Consider the following 27,424-nt stretch of genomic DNA (forward strand, 5'->3'; position numbering starts at 1 on the left):
CCTTGGAGCATGCAAACCAGTGCCTAACTTTAGAAGCTGTGAATACCTAGTATTCCCCCCCCCCCCCCCCGACCCTGGGCTACAAGTCAGCCAGGGCTATCAGCTGGTACTCCTGCCTTTGACACTTCCAGACATTCAGAGCATGTGCTGAATATCAACACTCAGTGCAAGCAGCCTTCAGGCAGCACATGCCATGCCACCCCTAACTCTCCCTCCACTCCTTTATTCAGATCACGTGGCTGGAGAGGAATTCCAGGCTGTGAGGCAGTTGCCTACTCAGAGAGCAAATGCTGATTCCACAACAGCAGGACCTGTGTTTGGCAATTTATCATGTCAGAAGCGATCAGATTAAGAAACCTTATAGTGCAGAGAAACACGTACTAGAGCTTCTAACAAAAGATGTGCGGGCATTGGCCTGCAATATCATCGCTGCACCCACTGTACTGGTTTGGCCAGCTGTGCAGCACATCTTGCTCTTTCCTTCATCCAGCTTGTACCTTTGCTTTCCCTCTTTCTCCCAAATATTTAGCAATTGCCTAAGCTACTACGTAGCACAGAGTGTCTCACAAACTGTCCCATCAGTTGGATAAGATCAGAACAGAAATGAGGGGAATTGTGGTTGATGACTGGGTGTCTCACTACAGGTCTTCTATCTCTTTCAGGCTCCACTGGGGATTCTGGCTAGTGATCAGTGTAAGCAGAGAGCTAATATAAGAGAAATGAGATAAGTGACAGAGCCTTTCCCACTAAGAGGCTATTTAATCTCTCCTCATCATTGGGACTTCTTGGGCCCTGTAAAGCCCCTTGCACATTGTACAGAGGCTGGCCTAGTGGTCTGCCTCGCCTAGCTGGCCCCTATAGCATTTTTCTTAGGAGGGCTGAGTCAGCCTGCTCAGCAGAGTACACATTTCTCCCACACACTAGAGTGACACACTCCCTTTTGTTTCTGGATAGGGCAGGACTCTGACTCCCCCAAAAGTGGATCTTTCTCAAACAAACTGCTCTGGTAGGTCTTGGGAACACTGTCCTCAGAGCAACAATTGTGAGTGCCAGTGAATTTTCCACAGAGCTAAGCAGCTGCTCAGAAAAGTCTCTCCATGATCCCAAGCCCCTCCTTTTGGAACACGGTGCTCTTTCCTAACAGCTCGTCTCAGAATTAATAGCAATGAGCAGAAATAAGAGGGGCGGAGTTACCAGGGCAAGTGGCACAGCAGATGGCTTTAGGTAAGGCTCACATTGCAGCAACATGGCCTCAGCCAGGAGACAATGGCAATTCTTTGTGGGCTAGAAAAGCAGCAGAGACCCCACATCACACCAGAGGTAGAGAATTCAGATTAGCAGGCAGCTAGCTCTGCAAAAGTGAGGGTACTGAGTGGAATGTGAATGGATCACATGGAGCAGGAACAGCTGCTCATCTTCCACCTGGGTTGCTCTTATGTCAGAATTCATCTTGCAGCAGAAACTGACCTTGAAACACCTGAACTGCTTTGCCAATCACCTGGCATGGGGATAAACCAACTCCAGGCTGACAAGCACAGAACAAGATCCCAGCCCAACAAATAGCCCAAAGCCTGCAAGTTGGGATCTTTCAAGGAATGCAAACATTACACGGAGCTGCCTACAGCATCAATGTTATAAGATACATCCCAAAGGTCCAAGAAAATCCTATTTCTATTCCAAAACAAATGTAAAACTGTAGGCATAGCTAATGGATACTTATCCCAAAGAGTAGGGGATTCCACCAGTCTGGACATCTAGCTCCAAAACCATATTACTGAGTATGGCAGAATCATCCTCCTCAGTGGTTACAAACCAGCTCACATGTCCTCTGCCAGACTGCTCTATGAGGGCTTGGATTGGGCTGATTTGTGGCAGTATGGCATACTAGCATCTTCCTCCATGTTATTTTGTTCTCCAATTCATCTGATGAAGTGGGTTTTGCCCAGAAAAGCTATATAATTTGGTTAGTCTCCAAGGTGCCACAGAACTACTCATTTTTGAAGTTACAGACTAATATGGCTACCCCTCAGATTATTTCATACCTTGTGACCTTTCTGTTCCCTTGTTACACAGTTCTGCATTTCTACTTTGAGTGATGGCTGATTTTAGTGCCCTATGGGATACCACCATTTAATTTTTCCACAATCAAGCACCAAAGCCCAAGGATTTAAATCAAGACTGGAAGTTTTTCCACAAAGCTATCCTCTAGGAATTACTTTGGGAAAATTATGTGGCCACTGCTATAAAGAAGGTCAAACCAGATGATCACAATGGTCCTGTCTTGGAATCTATTAACTAACTGTAGCAGAGTCCATGGCCACATTCAAGTCCCACTGAGTGGCAACTAAACTCAGGGAGCCCTGTCAAGCTCCAAAAGCAGGAACAGTCCTTTAAATCATTAGCACACACTACTCAGCAGTAAATCACCAAAATTAGACACATAGGTAGAATCTATTTGGTGAGAAGATCTTTGGAGTACCATTGCCTTTCCTAATCTACAATTTGACCTTTGGAGAAAAGGAACTTGACAGGAACCACAAAGATCTGATGATATATGCCACTCAAAGAAATCTAACTAGCCCTTTTCATCAGAGGCTCTCTTATAAAACAGTAAGAGTACATCTACACTGCACGCTTATTTCGAAATAGCACGTCTACACTGCAGGGAAGTCTCAAAATTAGTCTGAGGCAGGCTTCCCTAATGTAGATGTACTCTCTCGATTTAGAGCCCCAGGAGGCATTAGGGAGGAACAACTTTGAATGGCTCTTGTGAGGGGCTATTTTGAAATAGCAGCAGTGGAGTGTCTACACTCGCCTTATTTACAAATAGCTATTTCGGAACAGGCGTTATTCCTTGTAGAATGAAATTTACAGAAGTTTCATTATCTTGAAATAACGGTGCAGTGTAGATGAACCCTAACAGAATTCATAACACCACAGCTATTGTACTACAGTGGCATAGCCACTCTGCTAGACAAGGCCTTAAATGTGTGTTTCCTCATGGTTGAGGAAACCATGGTTGAGATCTTCACAGGGTACTCCATTTACTCCAGGATCTGGTTGGAGTGTTTCAGGCATACATGACATGTCCTGGCTGCTTGGGAGGTTCAGCATATACTAGCCCAGTGCAATTATTTTTAGTACCTCTCTCCACCTGTAAGCATCCAGTTCACTGAGGTAGAGATACATCATCTCTAAGGTCTCAGGTCATATGTCTATCAGAGTATATTTTGTTTTAAGTTAAGGTAGTGATCATAAAAGAGAGGGGAGGAATACATAGTGTTAAGGGCAGGGATAGGGCAGGCAGGCTCTCACAGAAGCTTCCCTCACCCCACTCTGCCAACATTTCTCAAACTTAATCCATAGCACTTCTCCTTTAATATTCCATTCCCGGGCACCTCCTGATAAACACCACCAATTCAGCACAATCATGTTGATTTCATGATGTGTTCAAATGGCAACAAAGGACTAAAATGGAACCCATCAGACTCATGTCATTTCTGACATGGTCTGGGTTAGAACTCACATTTCCTAAAGGTCAGTGTGGTAGGAGATCCTCCTGATTTCTAAGTGAGATTGAATTTGGCCATTAGGCAAGCAAAACCCTCCCCAGTGCATCTCTGCATTGGCAGGGAAACTTAGTAATGTAAATTCCAAACAGGTGCTTTTCATTTACAGACACTCGGTATTACAGCACAATCAGAATTTCCCCTACATTTGTTAAATTAAAAGGAAACAGGAAAGACACACATGTTTCAGTAATTTTAGTGCCCGTCTTTGCCTTTCACCCAAACGTGTGTCTTCTGGCTTATGCATGCTTCACAGGCAACGCAGTTCACAAGGCAGCGATTAACTAATGGAAAAGGCTACATGTGCACAAGAGGGATTTACTTCTAATAAATTCACTCCCTGTACAGTCATTCTTCCAAAGCAAGCACAAAGACAATCAGAAAGGCAAAGTTTCTGTAGAGCTTAGCAGGGAGAGAAGGAGACTGTATTTACACACAGAGAGTGCGTAATTAGATTTCTGTTGCTACACTGTATATTTTTTTCCATAGAAAGTATGTAGCTGTGAGAACACTAGAATAAGGAATTCCTCACACCAGGAGAGGGGATGGCCAGGTGGTTCAGAAGGCCATACCCTTGTTTCCAAAGGAGCTACAATGTTCATTTGCTTTACTCTCTCTCCTGGTCACTAATCTGGTCACTAATCGCTTCCCTTGGTGCTGCCCAGACTCATATCTGTTTCATCCATCCTGCTGAGTGCTTCCAATAATAATACTAAGCTCTGATACAGTGTTTTACAGCTGCAGAGCTCAATACAAAACACAATTTAAGCATCACAACTCACTCTGGGATGTACTACAAATAAGTTTATCCCCAACAGACAGATTAAACAACATGCTCAAGGGAAGACACTGAGTTAGTGGTGGCATTGGGATTCATGTTTAGGAGTCCCTGTTTTCTAGCTTTGTGATCTTACCAGTAGACAATGCTGTTTCCCTTTTAAAATGGCAGCAAAAATGCTGTATAGTTGACGATTTGGCAGATGCAGAAAACAAGAAAGCAATTAAAAGGCAGCAAGGCTTCTCAACAGCCCAGTGTGTTGTGCATCTCTGCTGGTGCCAGATATGGCAGGAGCATTAATGTGGATCAGCTAATAGCCAGCCTGACCCTATTTCAGGCAGGGTTAGATGAGACAGTGGGATAACACTGGCGGTCACTCTACATCTGTGCTCCCAATATTTCCAGCACAAATGAAGCTATGTGACAGTGCTAAAGCTACCATGGGATCTTCAACACAGATGTAGCCCTAAAGCATGAGATGCTCTGACTCAGTATTACCTACTTCTGAATCTGCTGCCAAAGGCGACTAAAAACAACCTAGCAATGTGTTTGTCCACAGTAAACCAAGAGGACTATATGAAAGCATGGACAATACAAGTAACATCAAGGAAGGAATGGTACCAACAAAACAGCTGATTTCACACAATCACTGAGCAGACTCCAAAGGTTACCAATGTGGCTCAGGCTATGTTAGAGCAAAGTTTTAACTGATTCTCGGAAGAAGTAGGTCAGTAATGCTGTAATTGTGCTGGGTAACTGGTGGGGGTGTGAGTCACAGAGGAGCCAAAGGACCCAGTCTATCGACTATGACCTCATCCCAGTCCCAGAGAGAAAGGGGCTCACTGGTGTCAAGTTTCAGCTGATCTGAACAGTTGAATCTATTCCTACTTGTTAACGTTATAACTTCTGTTCAAAAAGGTATCAAGCAAGATATCAGTAGAAAGCTAATAATACTGATCACTAGTATTACTGTGAGTATGTACACAAGAGAAATTCAAAATTACAAACATATAGAGATTACATTAAGTGTGTGACAGGCAGGGCTAACATTACCCCGCCCCCAACAAAGGTATTCCCAAAGTACATTAATAGACAACAGCCCTGCAATTTATATAGAAAGTAAACAGCATCATGGAGCCAACAAGGGGAGATTACGCCTCAGCATCATGGCAGGCAGGGTTGCCAACCCTTCAAGATTGGCCTGGAGTTCCCAGGAATTAAAGATTAGGTCATGAGATGAAATCTCCAGGAATACATTCAACCAAAATTGGCAATTGTAATGGCAGGGGAAGGAACCTGCAGGAACAGATCAATCTTCATTTTAGCAAACACCAGTGGGGAAGAGAGACCAGCATGAAAACTTCCTTATCACCTTCCTCACAGCTTGAATGAACTTTATTTTGGGAGGCAGCCTTCTGAAGCATACATTTGAAAGATTTACTGAACTATAAAGAGAGGCAAGGAACCCCAAATGATCTTTCACCTAAGACAACAGAGGAACTGAACACTTTGGACTTTGTTGGAGATGCAGACCAGAGGAGTTGGTCAGACATCTTGCTGAAAAGCAGTGACAGAATCTTCCCTTAACAAAACAAGCTACACACTTTGTTCAAGTCTTAATCTCTAGAAAGCATTTTTCATTTCTGTTTGCTTGTAACCATCTCCAAATCTTCTTTCTTTTGTTACTAAACTTGGTATACTTTTAATTTAAACCAATTCAGTGCTGTGTTTGACTTACGGTCAATGTTAACTCCATTTAATGTAGCAAACTGCTGGGTATTGTATTTTTAAAGAAACAAACAAACCTTAGTATCTCTGATGCTGGAAATGTGGAGCACAGGACTAGGGGAAAATCTGGAAGCATGATGTTGGTGTCAACTTGCCATGTGTAATCAAGCCTGGTGGATGCCAGCGTGAGCCAGAGGTGTAAACATGCAGGCTGCTGAAATCAGAGCTTTAAATCAGAGCTGAAATCAGAGCTTTAAATCTGCTTAACACACAGATATTCAGCGCATGCATGTATGCTGGCTAGAAGCACCCAGTCAAGAAAGCTACAGTGGCAGGCAACTCAGGGTTACAGGGCAGGCAGTGACATTGGTCTGGATTATACCCCAGAACATGACAGTACAAACTGGGGTGACAGTCACAGAGGAGCCAAGGAAGAGAGTCTATATCCAAACCATTTTTATTTCAGAGGAGTCTGGGCCATGAGTGCTTGGGAGAGGAAATGGCCTGAATTTCAGCTTTTTGGGGCCTTTTGATGGGCTAGGCTTATAGTTAAGGTGCTCCTATGTTCTGAGCTGCTCTTGGACCTTGGTAAGCTTCTGCTGCTAGGCAAAGCAATGAATCAATAAGCTCCACTGCAGAATAATACTCTGCCCATCTCTAGTGCCTCCTTCAATGCCACAATGAATTTACTTCCTCAGACCCACCCTTGGCAGGCAGAGGAGTTGGTTCATTTTGCAGGTGAAGAGATTTGCCCAAAGCGAGCCAGGGGCTAAGCCAGCAATAAAGCCCATGAGGCCATGTTGCCAGCCCACAAAAGGCAGAAGGGACATTTTTACACACTCTTCTCAAAGAGACAGAATTGTGGCATCCTCAAAGTGGGCACTGCAAGGTGGGGCCACCACATGAACAAGAGGAGAGGCTCAGGCTCTCGCACACCCGGTATTTTAGACTTACGGGGGAACTGTGCCTGCTCTGGGAGCTTGTGCACCTGAAAGTAGGTGAGAATTTCTAACCGGAGTCTCAAAACCAAACTGCCCACTTGACAAGGACCTGCAAATAGAAGCCTGAACCACTAGGGAGAATATGTGACTCCCAGAACCCTCCTCTTAACTGCCTCCTTGCCCATGCAGACAGACCTATCTAGGGCAAGCTCTTTCCTGCACTCACCTCCTCAGCACACTTTTTCAATGCTCCCTACTGAGCCAGCTTAGCCCGTCTGATTTCTTCAGTATGTCCAATCTCTAGAGCTAGTGTGCCCAAGACTTTAGCAAAGAGAATCTCTTTTGAGACTGGTTAGAGGCTGATCACAAACCAGTCTCTGTGTCTGGAGACTGAAAACCTGTTTTAAAATGGAAATGAAATCAAGCCCACAGCTTGACCAGCAATAGGGGAGAGGAAGGCTGGAGAAATGCACTGGTTTCATGGAGAAATAAGGACAAGTGACTCCTAAAGCAGCCCCATACTTCCGGTCACTGCTTTGTGATACTAAGGGTCCCACAATCTGCACATCCACCAATCTTCATTTGTCAGTGTATCAATGGTTTTCCCTCTACTTGCTTTTCTTAGGCACCATGTCAGATACAGCAAAGGGAACAGGATTATCCTTCCCATAAGTTTGGCATTTTCCCAGCCTGTGTAGCTTCCAGCCTGGTTCACATGCCCTTAACTGCACAGATTCTCCCAAGAGATTAATTCTGATCCCACTGAGCCAGGCCACCTGGAAGCCACTCTCAGATCAAGAGGGCATTTCCCACTTAATTGATTCCAAACTGAAATGTCAAGACTAGAGTAGTGCAAATGTGTGTATCACACACTGACTGCTGGCTACAGTGGAAGGGCACAGGCCACAAACAGGCAGTTATCTCAGCTGCAAAACAAACAGGCATAGTTCACAGAGCTGTTTCCATAGCATAAACTTTGTCATGAACCTAAATGCACTCAGAATTACCTCCTCTGAATCACACCGATACTTTTCCTCATAGGAGAGATACTCTAGTCAGAATTCCCAAGCTACAAGCTGGGAACATGAGAGCTTTTAACCCTGATACTAGAGGTACCTAGAACAGCTCTGAAGTATGTTCTTCATCATAGAGAAACTGCATCTTGGAAATTTCCATCTCTGGCCTTGTCACACACTACAAACACATCTCCTCCTTACCTGGAAAGAGCTGGAGATGTTCTTGAGAAGTTCAGCTGGATTTTCATTGAAGCATTAATGCAGCCACCACAGCCCCTGTGCAACCCAAATCAAGGCAAATACACAAGTCCTCTCTTGGAGCTGTGATTATAAAGTAGCACTAGTGCAAGGGTCGGCAACGTTTCAGAAGTGGAATGCCAAGATTTAACCTAGTCACAAATCTGTGTGTCAGGGGGAGAAGGGGGAGGGAGCAGGAGCAGGTATTTTCTGAACCAGCTGCAGCTAGGGAGAAAGGTTTAATTTAAATAAAGAGATTAAGCTTTTTAACACTCTCAGGTTAGTTTATCAAACTTCAATTTAAATAAAGTAAAATATTAATTTATGTCCAACACAAAAGTTTTAAATGTTTTATTTATGGCAGGGATGAGGAACCTTTTTGGGTCAGAGTCATTGACCCACAGAAAAAAATCAGTTGGGGACCACACAAATGAGAAGCAAAAAAACTCCTCCAAAACTCCCCAACCCTCACTGATGTGGCCCTCAATGGAGATAACTCACTCCTCTGGTGCTCCAGCCTCATGGGGCGAGGGGAAGGGACAGGGAGGACTGATGTTCAGGGTTTCCCATAGGACAGATTTACTTTTCTGGAGTGCCAAAGTTACTGGATTTTATGGACCTCCTTAGGCTCTGGGAGAGGGACAGAAATGAGGGGTTCAAATGTACGGGACAGGGCTGCCAGCGAGTGGGATAGGTATGGGGTACAGGATCTGGAGGGAGGTCGGGTGCAGAAGGGGGAAAGGTTGCAAGGTCTGGGCGGGAGGTAGGGTGCAGAAGTAGGGCCAAGTGGAGGGAGCAGGAGCAAGGGAGGGTGCAGTGTGTGGTCAGGAGGGAAGGTGCAGGAACAATGGTGGCTGCAGGAGCAGGGTGGGGGTAGGTGTCCAGCAAGGCCGGGGGGGAGGATGCAGGATGGAGGTAGGGTGTCTGGCCAGCAGGGAGAGTGCAGGAACAAGGGAGGGTGTCAGAGCAAACTGGAGGTGCGGGATCTTGGCAGGGGACAGGGGAGTGAGTAAGGGGGACTGCGGTGTGGGGATCTGGGCATGAGAGGGGACGCTTAACCTGGCTTTGTGACCTTCTTGTAGCCACACTGCCCAGACTGTCCCTGGAAGCTGGCCACATGGTCTTGGGCCAGCCCAGGGACGCGCCGCTGCTGTGGCCATGCGGTCCCAGGCCGGCTCCTGGAGGCGCTGCTGCCACAGCCACGCTGTCCAGGTACAGCCCTGGAGATGCTGCTGCCACAGCCATGTGGTCCGGGGCCAGAGGTGCTGCTGAGGAGCCTCAGGCCCAGTGCTGCCTCCTCCCTGCTGCAGGGAAGAGGGAAGACTCTCCAGCAGCTGCGCCGGGAGGGGGCGGAGGGGCAGGGCTGAGCTCCTGCCCCGCATTCCACTGAAAATCAGCTCACGTGCCACTTATGGTATGCATGCCGTAGGGTGCTGGCCCCTGAAGTAGAGGATTTGTCCTGGCAACAGGACAACAGAAAGTATAATCAGCCTGTGAAGGGTTGGGTAAGAGAAGCCTAGCTAAATTCTGGTAGGGTGAAAAATCTTAGTACTATTAATTCTTTCATTCTGGGAGGGGAGCAGGGAGATGCCTGCAGAAGCTACACCCGAAGGAGCTGATTTACCAGGAACAATGTTCAGAAAGAAGCTCTCTCTAGAGCATTGAAGCAGAGGTCCAGCTGATGGAGAGCTGGCAAGTGCGGACCAAGAGGAAGAAAGTACCTCAGGTAGGTAAAATAACCCTCAGTAGAAACAAGAACCTTATAACTGTCAAGGCCTAGATCCTGGTGCCACCCCAGCAGGGCCTCACTTTAGAGGATAACTGTAGATACCTCTTTGCAGATAGATGCTGGCGATATCAGCATCACAAGGGATTCATGAGTCACCAGAATGCTGTGTGTGAGCTCCCTGTCACTCAGTTGGCAAACACAAGGTGGCTGTGTCAAAGAGAGAATGCTGCCCCAGCCCTTACCTTCTCCAGTTCCTGAGGCGGCAGCACCTGGCTCCTGTACCTCCCTCTCTGTCTGAGTCTCTGCATTCTGCAGCAAAGGAGCCAGGGTCTGGGTGCCCTGGGATGTCACCGAGGTGGTGGGGTTTCTAGGCTGCAGGCCTATGGCATTCATTAGGCCCATGTCTCTGTCCGTTCTCCATGTGGCTCTGCTTGTTCTGAAGAGAGACACAAACAAATAAACCAGGAGCAATGGGGGACTTGACAGCTCAGCCTCTTATGTCCCTAGGAACACAACAGCATCCCGCTCGCTCTCCTCTCTACATCCTAACCAGGTATCTGGTAGTCTAAATTAACTGTTTTGCAAACAGAGAAGAATGGCACTGATGCTAGGAATCCCGCTTTGGTTTGCTGCTCATGAGACTTTCTGCTCAGTGTTAAATCATTCTGGAGCCTTGTCATAGGGTTCTTCACTCAATACTTCCTCTCCATAGGCTGCATGGTGGTTTGATAGTCATGAACACACCAGCAATGCCACCAAGTCTTTAGGCCTTTGGAGTTACTAAATTGAACAGGAACTGCAGCAAGCAGCTCTGGATCATACATTTATTGAACCCTTCTCAAGATCAGCAGATGGGTCTGGTGTCCAGATGATTTACAAAGCAGGATTTCTGCTCCCGAGTGTATAATCTGTATTGCTTCCCTCACTTCATACTCTCGGTTGGTCAGCATCACACACTAGCTCCCCTCTAGCATGTGTTTCAGCCCATGATGGCTGGGCCAGCCAATTCCCCTCTCTCCAGTGAAAATGATAGTAGGACTGGACGTGAGGCTTATTATTTTACCTTCAGAAACAAATAGTTGGTATGTCAAAGCATCCCAGGTGGATGGACAGGGACTCTTCCCTGCACTGCCCTATGGCTGCCTATCTTGAGAGTGCATAAGGGGTCTCAAAAGCACCTCACCACATGGCTGATATTATGTTTAAAGCTCTGTATTTTTTTGATGTTCTGAACCCACCCAACTGCCCTGGCCACCAACAAGAACCAGAGGTTTCTAAAAGCGGTTGTCCTGCTCTGGCATCCACAGCCCTCGGGAGAGAGAAAGGGGAAGTCTGGATTTTTCCAACATGCACATCACACTCCAGTAAAATTAAGACACAAAGAGAATTACCCAGTGACTAAAGAGGGGAAAGAGCTCCACCTAGTTGCAGAGGATAACATCCTACAGTAGGGGGTGGGGAACCTAAGGCCCAGGGGCTGGATGTAGCCCTCGGCTTGCTTGGATGCTGAGGCGCGGAACTCCTCCTCAGCACTAGAGAGCCCAACATGGTGCTCTAGTCCCTCAGCCGCCCCACTGAAGCTGGGCTGGAGCACACAAAATCTACTAGCTTGGGCCTGCCTAGGCTCTGGTGTGTGAGGGGAAGGTCGGGAATGTCTTTCTCCTTCTCAGTCAGGGGTCACATCAGTGAGAGTCTTTTTTTTTCCCCCCTTTTGGTTTTTTGCTTCTCACTTGTGTGGCCCCCGCTGATTTCTCTGTGGGTCACTGGCCCCTGACCCCAAAAAAGTTCTCCATCCCTTCCCTACAGAAGAGGGACAGCATCTCTCTTCTCCATCCCTGCAGTCTGACTGGGAACTTGTACAGAACTATATTCCAAGCTTCAGTTTATATCTGGAGTTCAGATATCAGTTGGATAGCCTGGGGGAAGGAGTGCCTCTCACTGGGGTAGGAAGATAGAGAGGGCCCTTCTCCCATATTTCAGGTATTGTGTGCATCACTGGACAGATGGGACTGGGATTCCCCATTGATCCTGTCTTCCTATGACATACACCTTGGAATATGGGGGACTCTAGCTCTAGAATTTGTTATAAAGGAACAACTGTTCCTGTGGCCAAAAAGAAAGGGATGCAAGTCATTATGGCACTATCCGCCAGTCATCTGAAGAAGTGGGCTGTGCCCACGAAAGCTCATGATACCATCTACATGTTTTGTTAGTCTATAAAGTGCTACCAGACCGTTTGTTGTTTTTTAAGTTTATCCTATACAGACTAACTCAGCTACCCCCTGAAGCTTCAATTTCTGGTTACTGGAGCTCTTTAGTGGATTTATCTTTGCCTATAGCTGACCCATTTATTTTACACAGCACTTTTCATATTGTGAGCCACCTCAGGTTCCCCAGCACTTTGCTTAAGGGTATAGCCGGTCCCCAAGTTACAAACGGGTTACGGAACAAACACTTGGTTGTAACTCAAAATGTTCATAAGTTGGACCCCATTGAGTTACATTGCGACTGCGCTGTTCATAAGCGCGAGTTGTGTTTGTAACTTGGGGACTGCCTTTACGACCGCTTAATGGAAGGTTTGGTCGTAAATGCGAATGGTCGTAAATCGACCGTTCGTAACTCGAGGACCGGCAGTACAACTACAGGAGAGGCCATAGGTGATAGATGTACTTCAGTACTGTAGTCTGCACCTCAGGGCACTGAATATTACTGCTACAGGTGTGCCAGCTGGCATTGGCTGGGCAGTGTCGAGAGAGAAGTTGTGCATCTAATGATGCCAGTGGGAAGGGAGGCAGGCGTAAAGTACAGACATGCAGCACTGTCAACTGCAGTAAACCTGACAGGGAGCATCCTGATTGCCTGCTTCTAACCCCTCTCCCTGAGACTCACCCAGGCCGCTCGGTGCTTCTGCTGTTGGAATGCACAGTGAAGACAGTTTCATTCAGCTGGTCCCAGTAGTACTCAACACCAGAGTTTAAGGCCCTGAAATACCAAAGGGGGAAAACATTAGAAGGGGAGACTGTTCCATGTAAGCCCCCTACTGGCTGCAATGCACGGCAGTGCTCAGCACTTGTCTAACATACCCACCCAGCTTGGTTGAGCAACCATAACCATCTGCAATAAGGGTGTCTGTTCCTAATGCAGAGAAGGTGTTCAACGGGACCCCAGGACAGGCCCAGATCCTGCCCAATTTAACTGAACATTTTTAGGGCTTATTGCTGCAAAGACTCTTCCAATCACAGAGTGCTGTTAGAGCATCTCTGCACTAGGGATGTAAGCGACTAGTCAACTACCCAATAAGCACATGTGTATCGGGCAGTTGAGTAGTGACTTGACTAGTTGCTTCCCCCACATCTGCTGCCTCTATCAGAGAGGCAGCAAGGGCAGGGGCAAGAGCTGGTGCTGGGGGGAGCTGTCTCCACGGGAGGAGGGGGGGAAGCTTGCGCTTGGTCCCAGACACTAAACAAATGCAATTTAACATCCCTACTCTGCACTGTGAACTAAAGGTGTAATTCCCAGGTCAGGTAGATGCTCATGCACTAATTTAGACTGAGCAAGTGCACTAAAAATATTAGTGTATGCATTGATTAGCTGCCCATATGCAGTTCTGTCAAGAGGCCCACCATAAATATTCAAATGGCTAGCCCTCTGTGCCTGCTGCCACACTGCATCTGACAAAGTGGGTTTTACCCAAAAACACTTATGCCCAAATACATCTTTTAGTCTTTAAGGTGCCACAGGACTCCTCATTGTTTTTTACACATACACGGTTGCTTTCAGTGCTCTAGCTCAACCTAAGCTAGGGCATATACATTGATCAGAGTTGGAAATTACATCTTCAGCTTCAGATGTATCTTGAGCCAGAGAATAGTGAACTGCCCCCCCTTCTTTCAATGGTGTATTAGCTCTGAAAGGCCCCTCCACAGGCCAGATTTCCAAATAATGCAGGCACAGCCATAAATGCGTTTACCACAACTGTTTGCTAGTCAGGTTACTATACATCCACGTGGCCAAATACATAAAGGGCAGAAAAAGCACTTATCTAACAGGTGTGTGGCAGCATTTAACTCCACCAAGCAATGCTAACAATTCCTCAATACTAAAATTTAGTGATTATACAAGGGTCTTTCCTTCTACTCATAAATCTTAGTTCAAACATCTCGTTGGCACTGGAAGGTCTTCTTTGGAATAAGGATGGATGTAGCTCAGGTTCTTAGATCACAAATGTAACTTTGCCCTACCCACAGAATAGGTTTGATACAGACAGACTAATCCTGGCCCAAGAGGCAGACTAGATAGGACCAAATGGACCTTTGTCATGTCTAACATGTCTGTGAAGGGGGCACTGGGAGGGATGCGCATGTGTATCATTCACACTGCTCCATTATTCACTCTGGGTCTGGAGAAATGTAAGTGGGTCCTTTCTCTGGAGCTAGGTATGTAGTGAACAGCACTGGTGCCTAGCAGGGATCTCAGCAGCCACATTGCTTGGTTGCTGAAAGACTGCTATGTCTAGGAATGTCACAAAATGCTGCTATTGTTAGTTCACTTAGGAGACTGAGGGAAGAGGCCTCAGGTGCTGCTCCTATCCTGCAGACATTGGGTATAAAGTGAGAAAAATTATCTCAAGAGCTACAACTGCACATGTATTCAAGGCACCCTAGAATATGTGCTGTAGAAGCAGGGAGCAGCTGAGCCTCCCACAGCACAGAGCAGGAAATGCACTGCTCCCAAGAGCTCTGAGAGGCAGCCAAGCTCAGTCAGCAAGTTGCTTGGGAGAGTGTGTGGCGCTTGGTGAGCTGTGTAAGGAGAGAAAGGCTTCTTAAAAGGGCAGACAATGTAAAACTAAAGATATAGTGACACACGATGCAAAGGGCCAGAAGGCACCACCAGGCTACTATGAACCACTGCAGAGCAGGAGAATTCAGCTTGTTAACACTAGAGGTCTGAGAGGAAGGAAAGAAGCTGGTTATCTGCAGACCTGGGTTCGCATCTAATATACATCACAAAGGAAAGTCTCAATCTAGTTCAAAATAGATATTTATCCAGGCCAAAGTTTGGGAAAGTCTAGTCCAGGATAGGCCCATGATAAATGGTATATAACCAATTCATTCTCAAGTGCACTGACAGAGCTCTCTGAATGCATGACTAACAGCAATGGCCTAGTACTGGATTAGTGAGGAGACTGGAGATCAAGAGTGAGGTGCATCAGCAGAGTAGTATACAAAGTAAAGGACTGGAATAGCAGGACGGCTTCAGGAGAGGATTAAGAAGTATTATAGCAGAGCTGTGTGTGTTGGAGAACCAGGATCAGCAAAACATGAATGACTAGTTCAGGAGCAAATGCAAAAAAGGTCAAACACAACTATGCATAGAATCTGCACAACGTGATCGGTCATCACATTTTCCACTGAGCTAGTCCTACAACATTATGTCCATGTGAAAGCAGCTGCCACAGAAACAAGGCTCTCCACACTCTTCAGAATTTATTGACAGATGGCAACCCATCACTTGGCAACCCATCACAAGAAACTCACCAATCCCCCTCAGCGCTCTGCCTGATACACTGAGACAGCAAAGTGTGACAACTCAGCCTACGAGGCAGCAGCATTCCCTAGGAATGAAAGCCTATCAGCTCTCAGAGTAAAATCTTCTCCAAAGCACTGACATTTGGCATTTGAGACTGCTGGCCAGTAGGGCTGTGCTAGGCCCAAGCTGCCTTTGTCCCCAAAAGCACACAGTTCCCACAACAGCCCATGAGGCTGCAACTCTTCCTTAGGGATGCATGCCAACTGCCTTAACATCTCCAAACTGGAGATACACGATTTCAGTGTTGCCCTGGTGCAGGTTCTGGGGTAGTTAACACCCTACTTGCTCCCCTCTCCACACCAGCTGTTCAGTTTCCCAGCTGCACAGTGAATGTGGCTCCCTGCCTCCTGCATGCTCACTTCTTAGAAAGGGATCTAATCCAGCTGCTCACTGCTATCACAGCAACACCACAGCCAGGTTGTGCGCCCTGCACATTTAAGAGAAAGCAGGATTACAACTCTCCTCCCCATTCTTCCCCCTGCCCTTTAGCCAGAGCTCTTTCAGCTCCCCATGTGTTGCATGGGAAGGTCCGTTCTAACTTCATGCTATCAGCTTGCCCCTTTCCCTGGACAGAGAAATCAATAACCATTGAATACATTACTTAATATGCAGGTCTTAAATAATAGCATTTATCAACTAAGCTCTTGCTGCCATGCTCCTGTTAACTACTCATTAACTGCCAGAGGGCTGCAGCCTTTTGTTTTCATTCCCCGGAGAGAGGAGCCTGTGGAAATCATCAGCTTCTTACCTCCTTCACTGGCTCTGGGAATTCTGACAAGCAGGACAAAGCAGAGTCCATTTGATTTTATTATCTGTGGAAGTGTGATTCCCTTTTCCCTCTTCATTCAGGACATGCTCTGACCTGGTTTCTAGGTTTTCAGTTAGGGTATGTCTACACTACCCTCCTAGTTCGAACTAGGAGGGTAATGTAGGCATACCGCACTTGCAAATGAAGCCCGGGATTTGAATTTCCCGGGCTTCATTTGCATAAGCGGGGCTCCGCCATTTTTAAATCCCCGCTCGTTCGAATCCTGTGCCGCGCGGCTATACGCGGCACGAACTAGGTAGTTCAAACTAGGCTTCCTAGTTCAAACTACCGTTACTCCTCATTCCACGAGTTCGAACTAGCGGAGTAGTGTAGACATACCCCTAGAGAGCCCAACAGGAGGCCAGGAAACTGATGAGTGCCATCCACTCACTCTAATCCAATATACCAGCCACCAAAGCTGCTCTCCTTTTGCCTTCCCTGGGCTAGCTATTCCTCCATCTCACCACAACTCAGGCTATTCTAAAAAGTATCATCAGGGTGCTGGAGTCATCTGACACAAACTTTATTCCATACTTTGCCAGGTTCTCTCCGACCCTCTCTCTGTCTGCCACAGACTGTACATTCCTCAGAACAAGGACTGACTTCTCTCTCTCCAATGTGCTATGAAAAGTGTAGTGCTAGATTATTAAAAAATAATCATTCAGACTTTTTGGACTCAATTTAGAGTCCAAAGGGTCTCTAGATTTCAAACAGGGCAAGGCATACTGGGATCTTTGTGAGAACCTGGTATCCTGGTCCAAGTACAGGAAAATGGCACGAAGTCTGGGCAATATTCTTACACAAAGGGGCCACCTGTTTTGCCCTGACCATCATAACTATGTCTCATTTTAGCATTAACCCAGTGACTGGCACCCAGATTAGCCTAACCCAAAAGTGAACATCCCCACAGCAAAGTCCTACCAGTGTTCTTGTGTCCTCACTAGTTCTGCTCTATTTAATTCATGCCTATCTACACTGCATGCGAGATGGGTGACAGAAGAAACCAATACTGTACTCCAGTCTCATAGAAACACTTGACTGATTTTGCCATTAGTAAGGGGGAAAATGGAACACTCACCATCTATCCACACCAAGACCAGACAGGATCCATTGTGCTCATGTAATCTGATCTGTACAGCACAGGCCCAGGACTTCCCCAACATAATACCCAGCGCAGAGCTTTTAGAAAAATATCCAGTCTTGATTTTAAAATGATCAGTGATGGAGAACGCACCCTGACCCTTGGTAAATTGTTCCAGCTGTTAATTACCTTCACCACTAAATACCTTATTTCCAGTTTCAGTTTGTCTGGCTTCAACTTCCAGCCAAGGGATCGATCACGTTATACTTTTCTGTGCTAGACCAAACAGTCCATTATCAAATATTTGTTCCCTACGTAGCTATTTACGGATGGTGATCAAGCCTCCCCTTAATCTTCTCTGTGTTAAGCTGCATAGATTGAGCTCTTTGTTTCATTGGCTTAAAAAGAATTTAACAAGAGAGCTGCCCCAGGACAAGTCCAACATCCATCCTAGCGTGAGGTCATCAGGGACAAAAACCTCCAGCAGGCAGATACCCATAGAGGGAGCTTGGTAACGAATGGAACTAGGCCAACAATGCTTAAAGCCTTGCCAGTGCAGGGAAGCTAATCAGTGTGATGGCAGGAGTGATTATGGAGAGGTCGTCTTCTTGCTAAGCATGCTCAGCCCATTGCAAGGGGGATCATGTTTCAAAGAGCTCATCTTATGGACCCTGGAAATAATGCTTGTCACAAGAATGCTTATATGTCTTTCATTTCAAACCAACCCAAATACCTTAAAGTTAAAGTGAAATACAAGAAATGGTCAGGGACAGTGTTCCCTCTAGGCTGCAGGGCAGCACAGTCCCATGGCTGCTTCATGAGCCCTGCCTTGCCAGGGGCTCAGGATTTGTGAATAGAGCTGCCTGGCAGGGGAATGTGTCCCTGTGGGCTGGGAGAGACTCACTGTTCAGTCCTCAGCAGGGAGCTGCTGCTGTAGCTGTGGGAGATGTGCCCTCCCCCAGCCAGGCAGCTCCGTGTACAAGTCCTGAGTCCCTGGCCTGCCACGCAGTGCTGTCTGGCCACGCAGCTTAGAGGGAACACTGGTCAGGGACAAACTCGCACCTCACTGAAACCCAGAATAATCCCAGTTTAGCACTGCCTTCAAAGGCAGTATTCAGTTAATTCATGGCCACCAATGCCACTTCCTGTAGCCTCTAGGAGGATTCCTCATCTAAATTCCAACCTAGCCTGAAGCTACTTGGTTGTGAGATCTGAAAAGAGCCCACCGAAGGTAAACCTGAGACAGACCCAACCCATATAGAACAGAGTAGGATGAAACTGGCTTTCCCACTGCAAAAGCATGTCTCTTGCTACAAAAGTATCTGATCTTAAGCCAGTTTCAGAAATCCACCATCAAGTGTCATCATTTTGTAATTTTTAAGATAATTATTAGGTGGTGTGTATTTCCATGACAAAAATACCTCTCCCTTTTTCTTGTGAAAATGCCAGAAATGATGCTGCCTCCTGTCAGGGTGAGGGAATGAACTGTACTAATCAATCAACATTTTTTTGTTCTTGTTTGGGAAAGCTGAAACACTAGAACCTGCCTCTCTGGTACTCCATAAAAAGCTCCTCCCAGCTCCCAGCTGCACTCCACACAATCAGCTTTTATCTCCTGCCTATGAAGAAGATGAGTAAGAGACCTCATTTCAGTGTAGTAATCATTGTGCTTGTTCCTATGAATTGCTGGACAGTACAACTTCATATCCTTGAGAGGTTTGGATCTCTTGGCAGCTGTCCAGATAAGGATTATAGATTCTAGTGTTATTCTATTTCAATAAAATTTAGTTACCCGTGCAGAGACAGATGCTGTACAGAGAAAGAGACAAATCCAAGGTCCTTCATCAAAGGCTCTCAAGCAAAGTAAACAGTATCGGGAAAAGAGGAAAGGTCCTCTCACAGAGTAGTAACTGGTTAAAAGAAACAAATGGTAGGAATGAATAGTACAGATCCTGAGGGGATAGTCTGAAAACTGAGACCTGGGAAAAGTGGTATCCAGTGAGGTAGAAAAGTGTGAAGACAATACAAAATTACTCAAGATATTTTAATCCAAAGCACAATGCAAGGACTTACAAAGGGATCTCACAAAACTGGGTGACAGGGCAACAAAATGGCAGAAGAAATTCAAATGTTGATAAATGCAAAGTAATGCACATTGGAAGACATAATCCCAACTATACATATAAAATGATGGGGTCTAAATTAGCTGTTACTACTCAAGAGAGATCTTGGAGTTCTCTGAAAACATCTGGTCGTGTGCTGGAGCACTCTTAGTGTATGCACAATATGCCTCAGGTGGCATGTGACCAGAATTCATCATCTAATTTTGGCTGCTGGTTTTATCATTAGCTTCCCTGACCCAAGCCAGGTCCTGATGAGGAACATAACATGAACACTGATCCATGAAGCTAACAGAATGTTAGGAACCATTAGGAAATGGATAGATAATGAGGCAGGAAATATACATCTATAAATAAATAATGGCATTATGACTAACTATCGTATGCCCACTCTTCAAATACTTTATGCAGTTCTGGTCAGCCCATCTCTAAACTGATATATTAAGAAAATTAAAAAGGTGCCATGAAGGCCAACAAAAATTAACAGTTTAGATCAGCTTCCCTATGATGAGAGATTTAAAAGATAGGACTTTTCAGCTTGGTAGAGCAACTACTGGGGGGGGGGGAGGGGAGGAAGAGGTTTGATAGAGGACTATATCATGAATGGCATGGAAAAAGTAAACAGGGAAGTTATTTACTCCTTCACACAACACAAGAATCATGGGTCACCCAATGAAATTAATAGGCAACAGATTTTAAAACAAACAAGCAAAAGGAAGTATTTCTTCTCACAACACAATCTCTGGAATTCACTGCCAGAAGCTGCTGTGAAGGCCAAAAGTATAAAGAGGTTCAAAAAAGAGTTAGCTAAGTTCATGGAGGCCAGACCCATCAATAGCTATTAATGAAGATGGTCAGACATGCAATCCTGCGCTCTGGGTGCCATGAAGCTTCTGATTGCCAGATGCTGGGATTTGATGACAGAGGAAGGGTCACTTGATGGTTGTCCTGTTCTGTTCATTCCCTCTGAAGCATGTGGCAATGGTCACTGCTGAAAGATGCCACACTAGGCAAGATGGACCATTGGACTGATACAGAGCTGGAGGGAATCAACACCTGGGATTCCTAGAGCGGACGCGCTAGACAGCAATGACTTACACTTGGGAAAAGAGATACTATCTCACATATAGAAATCACTGACATGGATATGTTTTTGGTACGAGTCCCTGTGATGCAGCCCACAAGTCTAACCTCGGTATGAATTCTGGAGGCAACAGAAGAGGATTTCTAACAAGGTAACTCATGAGGAGAGTGGGGTTTACAGTTTCATATTTAAAACCCATGTAAATTTAAATGGCCATACTAGCCTGATGTTAACCTGTTCACCCCAGTTAGAGTTGTAGTTGAAAGCCACTCTTTGCTTGACTGGGGAGCTGATGCATTTGTTATAGTGCAAATTCCTATACTGCCAGCAGCTACTTTTCCTCAAAATTCCACATTCCAAAGAACTCAACAAGTTGGCACAGCTTGGTGTGGTGCCGAAAAGGGCATCCTGCTGCTCTCCTTGAGGTGCAGATACTCCAATCTGATCACTATTTGGTTGCAAAGCAGAACAATGCCTGCTTTAGGAAAGAAGTCAACTCAACTCTTAACACTATTGTAAGATAGCTGACCCAATAGTAATTGACGGTAGAAACATGCAAGATAAGGAAAAAAAGGGGAGTGGACTCTGTTCAAAACCATGGCACTTGACCAAGGTCATCATGATAAATCTAGAGACATGGGATGGCTGGTGACATTATCCTATCTTATAGCAGGCACGGTATCACATGAGCCCCTTCTGCCTACCATTAGGCATTCAAACTGGCTCTTCTCCAGTGGCTTGCAGCCATGGAACAAGAAACCAGCGTTGTCAATAAAGACACATCTCAGTCAGGCTATGTCTAGACTGCAGGCTTCTTTTGGAAGAACCTTTTTTGGAAGAGATCTTCTGAAAGAGAGTGTCCACACACAAAAGCACATCAAAAAAGCAATCTCTTTTTTTGAAAGATAGCATCCACACTGAATGGATGCTATCTTGCATTTAAGCTGTGATTACTACAGACAGAGTGGCTACCAGGGCAGCTGTGCTTTTTCCTCTTTCCTCTTCTTTCAAAACAACTCCCTCTTCCCCGTCCACATATGCCTTTTTTCGAAAGAGCTCTTTCAGAAAAATGCTTCTTCCTCATAGAAAGAGGATTACCAACGCTGGGAAAAGCCCCCTGTTGTTTCAATTTACTTTTGGAAGAACGCGACTGCAGTGTGGACATAACTCAGGTTGTGTTGGAAAAACAGCCATTTTTCCGACAAAACTCTGTAGTGTAGACATACCCTCAGTCTCTTTCCCAGCACAGCACGGCCACTCTTCTTTAGCTAGGATGCTGCATCTGCCAATCAGGCTATAAGAAGGACCTCAGTAAAGAGACAGACTTTAAAATCACACACAAGACACCAATACTCAGGGAAAGTGCATGAGTGGAAGAGTTCCTGCTGGTTTACTAGGTTACTGTGACAGACTCAGGAGGGTTATCAGGCCCTAACTTTTTTTCTCCCAACATTAATCTCCTAAAATTAATACATTATAGGTGTACTGGATCATGGAGTGGCACTGTGAAAGGAAATGGACTGCAAGAAGACTTCATCTCTGAACTTCCCAGGAGGAAGAATCTGAATTAAGAACCAGATTCTTCCCAGCAACTGCTGAAAAAGGAGACTTAAGCAATGATAGCCAAGAGTGCCAAAAGGTTGTCTTGGGTCACGACCAGGAGTGTTGTGACTGGGAGAGTACCTTGTACTGCCATGACCTCACCATCTTTTTTTTTGCTTGTGTTGACTCTCCTTACCAAGAAGAATTATAGGTTTAGCTCTTCCTGGAGCTTACCCAGGCCACTCTGAGCTTCAGACCAAAAGTAGTATTTCAGGTCCACCAGAGAACATCAGGGGAACTTCTTTGTCCTGAATCTGAATTCATGTCTCATATGGTATGTCTAGACTACATGGCTCCATCGACGGCGCGGCAGCGTAGACGTGGATCTACTGGCTGGGGAAGCCTTTGCTGACCGATCCTGTAAACCTCGTTTCACAAGGCATAAGGGATCGGTCAGCAAAGGCTTCCCCAGCCGACAGATCTGTGTCTAGACTGCTGCGCTGTGCCGGATCAGTTGATCGTTGGCACAGCGCGGCGGCCATGTTTATTTTAATGAAGCGGGGATTATTTAAATCCCCGCTTCTTTGACTATGCCGGGTAAACTAGTTTACATCGCTCCATTGACAGAACCATGTAGTCTAGACATACCCCTACATGCCATGAATAGACTGCCAGACCCAGAAAAGCTACATCCCTGTTTGAACACAGCCCAAACCTCCCCTGAACAAAAAGTGAAGCTATTCAAGTCAGGGCATTTATAAGCTCCACTGTCAAGTTCTCTCCACTGGAGCTATTTGCTATGTGGAGTATGTAAGTTCCTTGAATGAGACTTATATAGTTTGAGATCTCCTTAAACTAAGCTTCATAAGATGAATGAAATGTTTAAGCAACTCCAAAGACTTAGTGAAGTTTCAACTGTTTAAGATGATTATGGACTTAGACTAACACTGCTCAAGCTGCTTTGATCCCTTATGTTACCTTACTAAGATGTTAAAATCTTTAGGGCAGTTCAAACTGCTTAAACCCTCTAAGGGATTAAATATCTTAAATTGCAATAAACCCTTAGAGCCAAGTAAACTGTTTAATCTACTTTAAACTCTTACAGCGGTTTAGCAGCAGTTAATGTATAATCAATTCAAAGTAGGCTTGTTTTGTTGATCTCATGATGAATGAGTCAAGCTGAACAAGGGAAAATGGGTTCAAGTGAAAGGAAGTTGCTTCTGAAGTGCCAAACATTTAAGGCTAGAAAGCATAACAAAAGCTTTTTTCAGATAAGAGTATTCTAATGAACATGCATGAAGTTACCAATCTTAAACATTCACTAGCAATAGAATCAAAATCTTGGGTTGACTGAAGTCTCAGAGATCCACAAACAAAGCCAAGTTTGATATATTTCTAGTCTCAGCAGCACTGGAATTAGCTAAGTTATAAAAGCCTTCTAATTAGAACATATGCAGAATGAGGGAAGGAGTAAAATTTTTTTCAAGTTCCAATAACAGAAAACAAAATACTTCACCAATTACTCTCCACAGAAGTTAATATTTGGATTGAGATTGAAAATGGAACATTTCAATCTGTAAGAATGTCTGAAAGTTTGAACTAAAGGAGATAATAGGTAAAAAAGCAGGAACTTAACCTTAACTAGCAGGTGTGATTGGCTCCATAACAAAGTTCAGAAGATAAAAAATTGTATTGCAAATGATAGAGGAAGCAACCAAACAAAGACTGTAGGTTAAGGCTTGCAGGGAAAAGGTGAATACTGCAACAAAGCAGAAATAAGGGTTTTTTCCTATCAGGGAGCAAGTACTGAAAACAAAGAAGGTCCATTTATCAATGATGAAAGGGTAAAACTAATGATTAATCAAATGGATGAGATCCTGAACTTATTTTTTAAATCTGCATTTAAAATGGAAAATCATGGAAGCAAGAAAGATCTAAAAAGAGGTATTGACAAAGAGGAGGTACCAGAACATTTGGAAAAAATGGAACCCCATTTGAGAGAGGTCACCCATTTTAAACACCCAATCAGGCCAGGGATGCAAAAGCTCAAAACCCCATTTTCTCACTTGCCTGTGCAGAACCTTCATAGGTCACCTCTGACCCAAACCACACAGCTGGTTACAGCCTGGACCTGATCTTCAGCTCACTGTCAAGGACACTACAACTCAAGCTATTATCTCAGACAGACCATCATTTTATTAAGGCAGTGGTCAGATTTTTTCCAGCTCTCAGGCAACAAGCCAGATCCATTATCCCAATTCAACAGTGTGGACTCATGGACTAAACAAATTCCAGAAGCCTGCTAAAGGGCAACTGTGCCTCAACCAACCAATGAGGAACTGAGGTCCTGATAAATCGTTTTCACTGTATGCTAGTATCAACACTGATACACTGACCAGTGTTGCATAAAGCCTCCGCCTGAGCTACTACTTGATTTTACACATGGATTTTCTGGAAATACACTAAACTAAGGTCCTGCCAACACAAAACTTAGAGACTGACAAAAACCTCTTGATGACTGCATTGCTGGGGGGGGGGGGGGGGGGGGGGGGGGGGAGGAAGAGGGCAGCTGTCTTCTAAATCACTTAATTACTGATGATTTCTAAATGATTCTCTGAAGCTCTGTAATTGTTTCAGCTGGATTACCTTTTAAACTCTGCAATTCATTGTAATCTTTGTAAAACCTTGCAACTGTAACTCTCAGCAATTTAGCTTTATAAGTTTAGAAACTTACTATAAGCTTGGTGATTGCTGAGCATTGCAACTTTGTAATCCTCTGCCACTTTACTTGTAACTTGCTCTAAACTGCATTCTCCCCCGGGGGTGGGTGGGTGGGTGTGTGTGTGCGCGCGCACACGCACACGCACACTATTGTGTTTTTGGAATTAAAAACTGCAAGACTGAGCAGGTGGAACCAGGTGGTAAGTCATCAGACCAATTAAGGAGACACTACTACTCTGCAAAAGCGGCGAGGAGTCCTGTGGCACCTTATAGACTAACTGAAGTGTAGGAGCATAAGCTTTCCTGGGCAAAGACCCACTTAGTCAGATGCATGTAGTGGAAATTTCCAGAGGCAGGTATAAATATGCAGGCCAGGATCAGGCTGGAGATGACAAGGTGGATCCAATCAAGGAGGATGAGGCCCACTTCTAGCAGCTGATCTGGAGGTGTGAATTCCAAGAGAGCAGAAGCTGCTTTTGTAGTTAGCAAGCCATTCACAGTCTTTGTTTAATCCGGAGTTGATTGTGTCAAACTTGAAGATGAACTGTAGCTCAGCAGTTTCTCTTTGAAGTCTGGTCCTGAAGTTTTTTTGCTGCAGGATGGCTACCTTTAGATCTGCAATTGTGTGTCCAGGAAGATTGAAGTGTTCCCCTACAGGTTTTTGTATGTTGCCATTCCTAATATCAGATTTGTGTCCATTGATTCTTTTACGTAGGGACTGTCCAGTAGGGACTGACAACCGCTATACTTACCTCCATGCCTCCAGCTTCCATCCTGGACACACCACACGATCCATTGTTTACAGCCAAGCACTGAGGTACAACCGCATATGCTCCAAACCCTCAGACAGAGACCTACACCTACAAGATCTTCAACAAGCATTCTGTAAACTGCGATACCCACACGAGGAAGTGAGGAGACAGAATGACAGAGCCAGATGTGTACCCAGAAGCCTCCTACTACGGGACAAGCCCAAGAAAGAAACCAACAGAACACCACTGGCCATCACCTACACTCCCCAGCTAAAACCTCTCCAACGCGCATCATTAGTGATCTACAACCCATCCTGGACAATGATCCCTTGCTTTCACAAGCGTTGGGAGGTAGGCCGGTCCTTGCCCACAGACAACCCGCCAACCTGAAGCATATTCTCACCAGCAACTACACACCGCACCATAATAACTCGAACTCAGGAACCAATCCTTGCAACAAACCTCGGTGCCAACTCTGCCCACATATATACACCAGCAACACCATCACAGGACCTAACCATATCAGCCATACTGTCACTGGTACGGTCTCCTGCACATCTACCAACGTAATATATGCCATCATGTGCCAACAATGCTCCACTGCTATATACATCAGCCAAACTGGACAGTCCCTACGTAAACGAATCAATGGACACAAATCTGATATTAGGAATGACAACATACAAAAACCTGTAGGGGAACACTTCAATCTTCCTGGACACACAATTGCAGATCTAAAGGTAGCCATCCTGCAGCAAAAAAACTTCAGGACCAGACTTCAAAGAGAAACTGCTGAGCTACAGTTCATCTTCAAGTTTGACACAATCAACTCCGGATTAAACAAAGACTGTGAATGGCTTGCTAACTACAAAAGCAGCTTCTGCTCTCTTGGAATTCACACCTCCAGATCAGCTGCTAGAAGTGGGCCTCATCCTCCTTGATTGGATCCACCTTGTCATCTCCAGCCTGATCCTGGCCTGCATATTTATACCTGCCTCTGGAAATTTCCACTACATGCATCTGACAAAGTGGGTCTTTGCCCAGGAAAACTTATGCTCCTACACTTCAGTTAGTCTATAAGGTGTCACAGAACTCCTCACTGCTTTTGCAAATTCAGATTAACACGGCTACCCCTCTGATACTTGACTACTACTCTGCTGGATCAAGGGAAGTCTGGGCATGCTCCCTGGTGATGAATGTGGATGAGTCACAGGAGTTGTACAGAGGCAATAAAAGGAGAGAGCACATGGCAGAAGCTCTTTTTTTGAGAAACTCTTCTTTCTGCAGCCAGAAGCTCTTTTTTTTTTCTGACCAGCTCCCCAGCCATGATCAGCAGACAGACCCTCCAGAACCAACATGCCTTGGCTCCTTCTTTAACCCATTTGCCTGTGTAACTGTGTGAGTGCCTGAGAGCAGGAATGAATGTGTGTGTGAATGAGTGCATGAATGAAGGTAAGTATATGAGAGAGAGAAAGAGAGAGAGAGAGAGAGAGAGAAATAACTGGTTCCCCTTTAGTTTAAACCTTTGGTGACAGCTCTATCCTCTTTAGTTTAACCATATAGTGGACTGTTAATTCCTCAATCAATAAATCCATACTAGTGTAACCCTGGGTGGTCTCCAGTGGGAATTTTTCGATAACAACCAGCCCCCCCAAAATTCCTTCCTTCCCATCTTCTCCACAGATCAACTTGGTTGGGTTGTGCCTACGATAGCTCACGATACATCTAC

At 45.4% G+C, this 27,424-nt stretch overlaps 1 protein-coding gene across 3 annotated transcripts in view; it reads right to left on the reverse strand.

The window, feature by feature from the left end:
* Positions 1-27,424, reverse strand: part of AMBRA1 (autophagy and beclin 1 regulator 1) — a 224,049-nt gene that overhangs the window by 9,881 nt on the left and 186,744 nt on the right. For all 3 annotated transcript variants that reach the window (XM_075927593.1, XM_075927595.1, XM_075927594.1), the window contains 2 exons: positions 12,888-12,980; positions 10,241-10,434 (listed from right to left, as the gene is read on the reverse strand). In XM_075927593.1, the coding sequence (XP_075783708.1) occupies positions 10,241-10,434; positions 12,888-12,980 (287 nt within the window). The remainder of the gene's footprint in view (positions 1-10,240; positions 10,435-12,887; positions 12,981-27,424) is intronic.

This window comes from Pelodiscus sinensis, chromosome 4 (genome assembly GCF_049634645.1).
Source record: "Pelodiscus sinensis isolate JC-2024 chromosome 4, ASM4963464v1, whole genome shotgun sequence".
NCBI lineage: Eukaryota > Metazoa > Chordata > Testudines > Trionychidae > Pelodiscus > Pelodiscus sinensis.